Source organism: Monoraphidium neglectum (genome assembly GCF_000611645.1).
Source record: "Monoraphidium neglectum strain SAG 48.87 unplaced genomic scaffold scaffold00506, whole genome shotgun sequence".
Taxonomy (NCBI): Eukaryota; Viridiplantae; Chlorophyta; class Chlorophyceae; order Sphaeropleales; family Selenastraceae; genus Monoraphidium; species Monoraphidium neglectum.
The window spans coordinates 13,031-23,726 of record NW_014013122.1 but is presented as its reverse complement, the minus strand read 5'-3'; the positions used below and the strand labels follow the sequence as shown (position 1 = coordinate 23,726).

The 10,696-nt window shown below is 63.6% G+C and overlaps 2 protein-coding genes across 2 annotated transcripts in view; one reads left to right on the top strand and one right to left on the bottom strand.

Annotated features, from left to right (window-relative positions):
* Positions 1-23: 23 nt before the first annotated feature.
* Positions 24-1,450, bottom strand: MNEG_3857 (hypothetical protein; the record flags this gene model as incomplete). Its single annotated transcript, XM_014047668.1, has 5 exons — positions 24-176; positions 511-594; positions 950-1,063; positions 1,197-1,274; positions 1,349-1,450. The coding sequence occupies 5 exons, from the start codon at positions 1,448-1,450 to the stop codon at positions 24-26; spliced, it is 531 nt and encodes a 176-aa protein (XP_013903122.1).
* A 6,743-nt stretch (positions 1,451-8,193) lies between these two features.
* The window catches only part of MNEG_3856 (flagellar associated protein), a gene marked incomplete at both ends in the record, with an annotated part of 2,998 nt that continues 495 nt past the window's right edge, over positions 8,194-10,696 (top strand). Inside the window, 6 exons of the mRNA XM_014047667.1 lie at positions 8,194-8,205; positions 8,673-8,777; positions 9,016-9,083; positions 9,370-9,472; positions 9,641-9,760; positions 9,924-10,033. Coding sequence (XP_013903121.1) covers positions 8,194-8,205; positions 8,673-8,777; positions 9,016-9,083; positions 9,370-9,472; positions 9,641-9,760; positions 9,924-10,033 — 518 coding nt within the window. The remainder of the gene's footprint in view (positions 8,206-8,672; positions 8,778-9,015; positions 9,084-9,369; positions 9,473-9,640; positions 9,761-9,923; positions 10,034-10,696) is intronic.

Sequence of the window (10,696 nt, the reverse complement as noted above, 5' to 3'; positions counted from 1 at the left end):
CCCCTAACCACCCCCAGCCACCCTCAACCACCCCGAACCACCAGCAACCGCCCCTCACCCGCGTCCTTTGTGGCCTGGCGCTGGCTGTCGTTGAAGTAAGCCGGCACGGTGATGACGGCCTTGTCCACCTTGTCAGACAGGAACTTGGCCGCGTCACCCGTCAGCTTGCGCAGGACCTGCGGCGCGGGTGACGCACGGGTGACGCGTGGGTGACGCCGCACGGTGAGGGCCGCGCGAGAGTGCCGCGCGAGAGTGATACGCCGGGGCCGCTAGGCTGAAGTCTGCAGCGCCCGCGCGGCCGAGGGTGCGCCCCCCCATGAGAAGCCCCTGAGCGGGCGGAGACCTTCTCCCCTGGGGACCCGCCCCAGGCTGCACAGATGCACGCCCGGCCGAGCGAGCTGCGGGCAACAGTAGTGCCCGTCCCACACCTCCCCTCGCCTCGCCCACGGATACCTCCCATTGGCGGGCCCCGTGCGCCCGCGCCGCTGCGCGGGCGGCGCGCGCGCCCACCTGCGCGCTGATCTCCTCCGGCGCAAACTCCTTTTTGGCGTTTGGGCTCTTGATCTTCACGTTGCCACTGTCGCCCTCGACCACCTGGCGGCGGGAGGCAGGATGATTGAGATGTGGTTGAGGTGCGCGCGCTCACACAACAATGGATTGTGTTAAAGGGTTGTTGGTCACAGCGTTCTGCGTGCAATCGCACGAATCTGGAGCCATCCATGCATTTTTGAGGTGGAGGTTTTGCGAAGGTGCCTCTCCACCTGCCGTCTCTCAGCAAGGACTGCTGCTGCCGCCAACGTGCAGCGCGGCCGCCCCCTGCCCCGTCACATCGATCCCTACCGCACCCGACCCCGCACCCCGTCCCAGTCCAGCCCACCGCACCCCGTCCCAGTCCAGGCCAGTTCACCCCTGTCCGAACACATTCAGGCTGGCGCATTGCAATCCTCACCTGGTAGGGCACCTGCTTGCACTCGTCCCTAACCTCGTTCATCTTGCGGCCGATGAAGCGCTTGACACTGAAAAAGGTGTTCTCAGGATTGACCACGCCCTGGCGCTTGGCGATCTGGGGGAGTGGAATAGGGCAGGGAGAGTTGGTGGAGACTATGTTTGTTCAGCAAGGTGCAATCTTCGGGGACGATGTGGGGCGGATGCAGCCCCGCCGTTCGTCGGGGACTCGCGTGGTTCGCCGGCTTCACGAGACCGAGCGTCAAAAAGCCGTCGCCGCTGGCAGCCATCGGCGCCGCCGCCGCAGCTGCAGCCGCTGCTGCCGGCGCCTGGTGGGCGCGTGCCGGCGCCTTGCGTCCGCTCAGACGGGCTTCAGAATCAGAATCGTGCCCCCGCAGCGCACCTGCCCGACGAGCCTGTCGCCGTTCTTGGTGAACGCCACCACAGATGGCGTGGTGCGCCCGCCCTCGGCGTTGGTGATGATGGTCGGCTTGCCGCCCTCCATGGCGGCCACGGCCGAGTTGGTCGTGCCCAGGTCGACGCCCACCACCTGCGTGTGCGCGCATGCAGGCCGGCGCGGCAGTTGATCCAATGTGGGGTGCGAGCGGCGGTTCCAGAGGTGAGCGTCGGGCGGCTCCGCGTCATGCCATGCACAGGCAGGGGCTGGCTTCTTAGATCTTCGCAGGATGTTGTCTACTGACCTTGCATAAAATACAGACCCAGTGATCCTGGGGCCCACTCATATAATCGTACCTTGTCAGCACGCACGATAACCGCGCTTCTGCGGCTGTTGCGTGGAGCCACACACGGTTTCGTCGTCCTAGGGCGGCCCATGGGTCTGCCCTGCTTTGCACGCATGGCAGTCGTCTGCATGGCGGAGACTCAATGGGATCTTGATTTCAAGTTGCTGTATCAATTTTGATAATGGTGTTTTATGTGGGAGATCGATGCAATGGCTTGTGTACTATGTCTGGGGAGGCTCTTGCGGCAAACCTCGAGAGAATTCGAGACCGACTCGGTGTGCAGCGTGTCCCAAGACGGAGCCGTTGCAGAAGACGTTCATGCAAATCACAACATGTGAATCACGTGAACACAAAATTTGCGTTCATACACGGCTCCGCTCCCCTGGGCGTCACTCACGGGGCGACAGCACTGGACTCAGATGGACAGCATGTTGCGCGGAGCAGGCTGGGCAAAGCATTTGCATGCCCAGGGACTTAACCTTTGCTACCAGTAACGGTCCGGAACAATCTGCGTGGCGGCAAGGAATGGACACACGTCCTGCCATACGTCCTTGTGACCCAAGCCAGAAATTGGAGGCTGTCATGTGTCACCCACTCACGTGACTGTTACCTTCAAATTCACAGCACAGGTGTCTGCCTTCAAGTTCTGTGTGTCCAGCGACTACATTAAGTCCAATGCCGAACTCATGCAAATATACATCCTCTTGCCCCATATCACGCAGGCAGCCTGCACTGGCGCGGCTGGCCGTGCATGCATGCTGTCGGCCTCCGCTGCTAGTCGGTTGTTGGGCAAAGGGAGGGCCCTTCTACGGCTTGCGCATGCACAAGCAAACACACGTGCGCACACACACAACAGCAAGCGCGACACAATGCATCCAGACAAGCATGCCCAAAAGGGGCGGGGCGCGCACACAGGCAAGCATTTGGGGCAAACAAATCGCGGGCGGGCAGGGCAGCGTCGGCGCCGGCCCGCCTGGGCCAAAGCGCAGAGAGCGTTTGCATGGCAACACGGTCGGACCATGCGAGCCTAAAGTCAAAAGTGTCGTATTGGCGGTTGCAACGTTGCCACAGTGGGCCAAACTGATTAACTATGGATGTGCTTGCGCGTGCCAAGCACATCCAGCCCCATGAGCTGTTTTGGAGCCGTCCACGGCACCACCGAGCAAGCGCAGCAGAAACAGGGTCTTGGTTGATGTGCGTGGGTTTTGGGTGTCTGAGTGTGGGTTTCTGTTTGCAATCTCGACGCAGCGTGTGCGATGCAGGCGCTGGCGGTGCAGCGTCTGCATGCTAGGCAGGGGCGAGCGAGCTCGAGTGTGCAGGCCTGCAGAGCGGGCGAGGCGAAACGACAAAATGGCTGGTGACAACAGAGGGCAGCACCGCGCATGTGCCGCCGTCCCAGGCGACACATGCCACCCAGACCAAACGGCCGCACGCGCCGCAGCCGGCCACTGCCTTGGCCGCCCAGGCTGCGGCGCCGATGACTCTTGATGACTGATAACAAATCGACAGCACCATGAGGCCCCCTTGGGCTGGACAGCAGCGAGAGCAGATGGAGGCCGCATAAAGCGGTCCTAACCCAAAAGTCTGGTGCAAGTGTGGAATGATAGAAATTGGCGTGGCCCGCCTGGCGTATCGTATCATTTGGGGGCAAGGAGGGTGTGTCTACGATTGCACACGCACAGGGGCGTGAGCGCTGTTGCAGGGTGCGTTAAGAAGAGACCACGCAGCGAGTGAGGCAGTGCGGCCACTGTGAAAGGCGATCCATCGGGCGGTGTGAAGCGACGATTCAAGGGGCAGCAGTGTGTGTCCTGCCCTCCAGCCCTGTCGACCTGCTTCAGTACATGCAACAGGCCTGTAATGAAGCAAAACTGGGCTTGCAATGAGAAGGCGGTGTGGGTGCGCAGGTGTTGAGGCAGTGAGAGTGGAGCGGAGAACGCATGCACAAATTCGAGTGCCAGGACTTGCCGTTGGCCAGCCCGGTCAAAGTCATGCGGCTGCGCGCGCCCTACCGCCCGTCAAATAAGAGGTTGCCAGGGTTTGATGCATCAGGGATGCCGACCCCATTCACGCAAAGCGGCAGCGCACGGCCGGCATTACAGTTGTTTCATGTTCTTGACAGATCCCTTTGCAATTGAAGCGGCGCCAGCAGCCTGAGACCCCCAGTTTGTGCGCACTGAGAGGCGCGTTTGCATGCAGTCTGTTGGGGGTTTTGAAAAGCCAATTGACCGTCCCAAGCGGCCGAGCGAAATATGAGCAGAGGCATGAGCGGACTGCCGAGCAGGTCCTGTGCACCACGCACAGTCGGAACGACGCCCAACACGGTCCTCTAGGTCGGGGGCCTTGGCTGCGCCAGCTCAGCGGAGGGCTGTTAGGCGAGTGTCCCAATCATCGACGTCCAGTGACGCCAAGGGCAGGCTCCCCAGGCACACATCGGGCAGGAAGGCGTCATCCGCAAATCCGCAGGCGTCCAAGCTGGAAGGGACCTCGATACCGACCGGCAGCTGCGCGAGCGCGAGCGCGGCCTCCGCCTCGTCCACGGCGAGCGCGGCGCAGGGGCCCAGCGCTGCCCGCGCCATTGGCGTGTCGGCCGCCCGCTCCAGCAGCGCCCACGGCTGCGCAGCGACGGCGGCGTTCGTGCTTGGGGCAGCAGCGAAGCAGTTGGTGGTTGGAAGGCACCGCGCACCCTGCAGCCACATGCACGACTGCACCTGGGCGTCGGCAAGCGCCTGCGCGTGTGCGCGCGCGCCTTGCTCTTGCTGCTGCGTTAAAAGGTCGTGCTCCAGCTCGCGCTGAGCATGCCAATCCCTCGCGGCCGCGGCTGCAGGCGCAGCCGACTCGCGCTCTCGCAGCAGCGCCTGCTGCTGCAGCTGGACGCGCGTGTGCTGCTCGAGCAGCTGCTGCTGCAGCGCCTGCTGTGCGCGCTGCTCCTGAACAAACCGCGCGAGCCGCAGCTCTCGTTGTTCCCGGCGCTGCAGCAGCGCCAGGTGCGCCTGCGGCTGGCTGTGGGGGTGATCCACCGGCACAGAGCACCTTGATCCCTCCTCGCAGCCCTGGAGATCCTGCAACAGTAGGCACTGCTGCTGCTGCTGCTGCTGCTGCTGCTGCTGCTGCTGCTGCTGCTGCTGCTGCTGCTGCTGCTGTTGATGGTGGTGGTGATGCAGCCGCGTGACCTGATGCTTTTGGTGGCGCGTCAGCACCTGCTTGACAAGAGGGCTGACGCTGACGCCGCCAACGCTTGGGCTGCAGCTGCGGGCGCTTCTGCCATCGCTGGCGCCGCCGCACGCCACTTGGGGCGCCTCGCTGACCTGCAGCGCCAGCCACGCCGTGCTCGCGAGCGTGGGGGCAGTGGCCAAGCTTGAGCTCGAGCCCGGGTTCGTGGCGGCTGTCCCGCAGCTGTCCATGCTGCCGCTCCCAACCCGGCTCAGCATTTGCTGGGGCCCGCCGTCAACCGCCAGCATCCCCATGCGTGGTGTTGCCCCAGGGGACGTGATCGCCACGGCTGCGGCTGGCCGCCACGCGGCCTGCTGCTGCGCTTGCGTCTGCAGCTGCTGCATCTGGAGAAAGTGGCGCTGCTCCAGCTGCTGCAGCTCGCGCAGCTGTTGCAGCTGCAGCTGCTGCTGTTGCTGCAGCAGTATCTGCTGCTGGTGCAGCCACTGCTCCTGCTCCTGATCTGTTTGTGCCCTCTGCTGCGCCAAGAGAGCAGGTATACCTCTTTCTGAGGAGGGAGCTGTCACAGCTGGCGCCCAGGTGGCGTCGTCCGACGGCGGCGGGGACCAGCCAGCTGCTGGCGCGTCATGGGATCCACTCATAGCTGGTGAGGCATGACAGGACGGCCCAGATGGCTGATCCCCGGCCGTGCCCAGCAGCATTGTCACCACCCGCCGCGGCACAGCCGCCGCGGGCTGCGTGTCGGCTTCCGCGGGCTGCGGCTCGGCCGCCGCGGGCTGCGGCTCCGCCGCCATGTGCTGCGGCTCGGCCGCCATGGGCTGCGGCTCGGCCGCCGTGCTGTCAGCGTTTGCTTCACAGCTGCTGCTGATGGTTGGCGACGGCTCGGCCTCGCGTGGGGCGCAGGCGCCCTTGGACAGCGCCAGGGCAGTTGATGCAGATGAGGGCCTGCCGTGGCGGCTCGACCGGCGGAGTTTAATTACGCCACCGCTGTCGGGTTCTGCAGCGGCTACCTGCATTGGGACGAACAGCGCGCGTTGCGGCGATTTGTGTTAGAAACGCGGTGGACAACCAGGGCGTGCAGGCGCACGTGATGGCCAGAGTGCAGGTTTGCTGGGGGTCCCAGCAACTGTTGGGGTATGTGGAGGCGTTGTGCGTTTATGCTCAGCGCAAGGTCAGCGCAGGGACGCGCCACACAAGCACACCGCCTCGTTAACTGTGATGATCGCGCACTGCGTGGCAGCGCTCTGAAGCTTGGATGGCGGGCCTTGAGGGCGGCCAGCTCAGCCACAACGCGGGCGAAAATGGAAGCCCACCTTCCGCACCCTCTTCCGGGCTGGGCTGCGCGGGGCTTCCCCGGCTTCCTTCACTACAACAGTCTCTGGGTGGGCCAGCAGCCAATCCAGCTGCACCCCCTGCTCCAGGTACCTGAGCATTTGGATGCATGGGCGCACAGGCGCATTGTGTGCGGGCATGTTTCTACGGGCAAGTGGAGTGTGTGCAACAAAAGCACAAAATGACACTACCTCAGCACCATAGGGCGGGGTCTGGGGGATTGAGAGACACGCGAACCCATGCCGCGCGGCTTGGGTGCAAATGAGGCAGGCGCGGGGTCGTGGCGCTCGCCTGTTGTTGAGGGTTCCCGCCAGCGCCTTCCTTTTGAGCGTCGCGTGCCAGTGGTTCTTGACGGCGTTGTCGGTGCGGCGCTGCAGCATGCGGGCGATGGCTGCCCATCGGTTCGAGTACGCGGGCAGTTCCTGGGCCTGGCGGCGGAGAGGTGCATGCCAGGGGGGCCAGAGGGGGCTGAAGTGCCCAGGAAAACCCGTGGCGGGGCGGAGCGGGGCGGGGTGGTGAGAAGGGGGGCGGGAGTTTCACGGCGTGCGGGCAAAGCTTTGCGGGAAGTTGCGGCTGCAGCGGCGGCAACAGCCGAGGGGGCCCGAGAGGTCCGGACGGCAGAGCGCGGCGCAGTATAGTGCACCTTGAAGATGACGGCCTGCTCCCACTCGGTGAAGGGTGTCTTGTTGACACTTGGGTCGAGCTGGTTGTGCCACCTGAGCGCAACATGTTTGGGCACGCCGGCCGCCAGCAGGTGTGATGGGCATGCCGCAGCACTCCCACAGGCAAGGTGGGCTCCCTTACACTTTTCGACGACAGACAGCCGAACCCACCTCAGCCTGCAGCTTTTGCCGGAACGCGTGCCGCTTAGGCGCTCGGCCACCGCCGACCACCTTCTCACCCCCAGCTCTGCCACCAGGGCGCAGAGCAGCGCGTCCTCCTGCGGCAGGCAACAGAGCGGCGTGGAGAGGACCAGCTGGCATCTTTATAAGCTGGCAATGCTGATCGAACGTGATGACATTGCGAACATTTGCCACTGGTGGTCACCGACCCAGGCTGTGGCGTGCTTTTGGCCTCACCGCATCGCTCCAAGCTCCTGTCCTGCGCGTGAAGTTTTCGTCATTTTTCGCCATCTTGGAATCAGGGGCCTTGAATTCCACTATACCAGCCGTCAAAACGTCCGGGAGTCACCCGGGGTTGCAGAGCAACACAGCCTATTTGGCATCAGCGGGCATGAAAACGACAAAATGTAGTTCAACACACGAATTAAAATCACATTGTCCCACGAGCTACCACGTATCATCAACCACAATTGAGTTGCCGGTGCTGGTATGGGTGACGGCTTTGAAATGGTCATACCGAAGCCGTTGACGCGGCCGCGTACGCCGCCGGTTGATACGTACTGGCAGGCATTCGTGCACAAATATGTGAGGGGCCTCAAAAGCGCCACGCCGCGGCCTGGCGAGGCGGAAGGGAGCTGAGGACAGGTGCGTGCGCGCGTCCCTTCCGTCTCGTCCTTCCAGCATTAGTAACCACGCCAACTGGCCGTCACCAATGCGGCGTAGGAGCTGGCGGCCCCGGGTTTCACAGATTTATCGCCTTGAATTATTCATTCGACTCTTTTGAGACCGCGACAGGCCGGCGCGGGCATGGCGCATCAGGGCCACCCGGCCAGGGTGCCATCTACTGGGGGGCCGTGAAGCAAGTCACATCTATCACGCAGGCATAAGAGCTGCAGCACCACAGCCAGACAGATGAAAAATCATTTGGGAGGCTGGCAACCTATCTGTGCTGATCATTGTGCACAAACGGGGGCCCGGTTGACCCTTCGGGTCGACCATGCCATGACGATCAAATTGTAACAGTGATGCCCGATTGCCAGGCATGAAGGGCTCTGGAAATTCCTGAATTGAGCAGGGAGTAACACGCCATTCGATCGAGGTTTTACATAGAGGCTTTATCATATGCATTCTGCTGCTCGCCGCACACTTGACGGTACTGAACCATGCGCCTGCGGGTGAGGCGGTGACGGCTGACTACGGCTTCAAGGCAATATGGTATACTTCATTTTTGCACGTGCTGAGGGCTGGAGAGCACCTGATCAATGCAGACCAGTCAGTCCGTCGTTGACTTTGTCTTGGTGCGACACGTCGGGCTGCACGCTTGCTAATGCGCCCAAGAACCACGAGGTACCCGCAAGTATTTTCGCATCACTTTTATCTTTGACGCACGGTTCTGTTCATTACTTGCAGTGCATTTCCATCGCGGTTCCAAGCAGTTTTGTTTCGCGCAGCAGGCCTGATCGATCGCCAGCGATCAACGAGTTCAAAAATTGCCAATGAATTGATTGTGGCCAGCAGCACGCAGACCTTGACTCGTCGCTGCAATCCCACAACACGCTTCGTGCGCGGGGTCATTCTGCTGCGCTGCTTCCGCGGTGCGCGCCGCGCCACCGACATGACAACGCGCTTCGGCGTGTTTCAGGAGGCTCCAGGCATTGGCTTGGGCGATCCCTATGTAGACGCGGCCAAGCCGGATGCGCGAGACCGCGGGCTGAACCTCAAGGTGTCGACATGCAGACAAGGCAAGGTGAGTAGGCGCGACGCGAGCCAGCGTCAACGGCGGGCCCCGGGGTATAGGGGCCGCATGCACGCGTGCATGTGTGTGATTTGCAGTCCTTTGGGAAGCTTGAGAGGTTGCAGGTCACGGCAAGCCATCTCGGTGCGGGGCGCGGCGCTCAGGCTTATGGGCATGAACTGCCGTGAGGGGCTGCCTAGCTCGCCCAAGCCTCGGCTGTCGGCGCCACCGCCCGCAATCCAACCCTCAGAACAACGACGCCTGCTTTGACAAGTTCAAGCCCCTGTTTGAGGGCGAAAAGTATGTTGAGCCCCTCAGGTGGGCTCCATCTCACTCCAGCCCTGGGCGATGGTCGCAGTCACGCGTGGCCGCAGCCGCACGCGCCCACACGCGCGCAAGGGTCGACTCGCCTGCCCAGCCCTCCGTGATACCAAAACGCATGCACCCATCTCCGCGCGCCGCTGCCGCTGCGGCTGCCGCGGTCGCCGTGGCGACAAGGGAGACGGCGCAAGCGTCCGTACTGCCGCCGCTGCGCGCCTCCCTCGCTCCTACCTCGCTGTTGCATGGCCCGGCATGCTCGCTGTCGTCGACCCCCGCCGTGCAGGATGAAGATCCGGATGGCAAAGGCGGGCGCGGCGCGCAACGTCAGCGAGCGGCCGTTCAAGGCTGCGAGCCCCATGAAGGCATCAGCTTGCCCAGGCGACTTTGTAGGCACTTTGGGGGGCAGAGTGGAATACATGGCGGTGAGCAGCACGCCCACGGAGCGGCGCATGCCCTCCCGGGCAATGCGGGTGTGTTTGACATGAGCTGCCAGCTTGGTGACGAAGCGGGCACCGCTGCGGGCGTGCGGGTGATGTTTGATGTTTGCCCAGCAGCGGCGAGCCAGCAGCGGCCCTGAAATGGGAGGCACGGCGGCTGGCCGCGGCGATCAATTGGGCATCGGACTGGCCGCAGAGAACGAGGCGGGCGCGGCGGGTGGCGAGGCGGCGGGCGGGGTCAGGGGCCCCTGACTCGGGGCAGCGCGGACTGGGTTAAGGCGTGCCAGTGTTGCACTGCTGTGATAGCCAGCCACCATCGCGGGTATGCGCCATTGATGCAAGCGGTTCCCTTCCTGTTGCACGCGTGACACCACCCGCCCACCTAATGTGTGCTCTGCAGGGCACGGTAGAGTTTAAGAAAAAGAAAGGCGAGATCCCCGGCCAGCCCAAGAACATCGTGACCGCAACCCCCAAGAAGGGCGGCTATGGCTGCCTCGGCACCACCCTCAGGTGGGCACGTGGGCGTTCGAGAGGGCACGCGCTCTGCAAGCGACCGGTCCGCTCGAAATCCGCTCAACGCGAGCGTCGCCGCCCCGGCCCTGCCCTCCGACCGAGCGCGCTGACGCCTGCCCCGGCCGCGCCTGGTTCGCGCTGCGCCCTGCGGCGCCACGTCGTCGTAGCGAGCGCCAGGGCCACAAGGGGGTGGCGGGGGAGTACGAATATTTGGCGGACCCCATCCACATGGCCAAGAGGGACCGCAGCGACACGGCCCCAGCGGTGAGGCCATGGCCGCAAGGCGCGCGGGCCTGCACGCGTGCAGTCGCGGCTTGCTAGCAAGCTCGGTGTTGCGCAACGAGCTTGCGGCGGTTGGGGGAAGGCTGGGAAAGGCGGCGACCGCAGGAGGGTTTTTTGCACTATCAATCGGAATCAGAACACACGGACCGTCTGGGCTGGTCAGTGAGCCTGGTCGCTGGTAAGTCTGGGCTTCGGGTTGGAGCGCATAAGGTGGCTGATCATGCACAAGGCTGACAGGCAGCGCGTGCTGCTTCCCCCAGGTGCCATTCAAGCCCATAGGGCCCCCGAAGCAGGGCGGCCCGGGCACCGTCACCCGCCACTTCGGCGGCCGCGTCAAGGGCGCTGTCGGCGAGTTCGAGTGGCGGCCGCGCCCCGCCC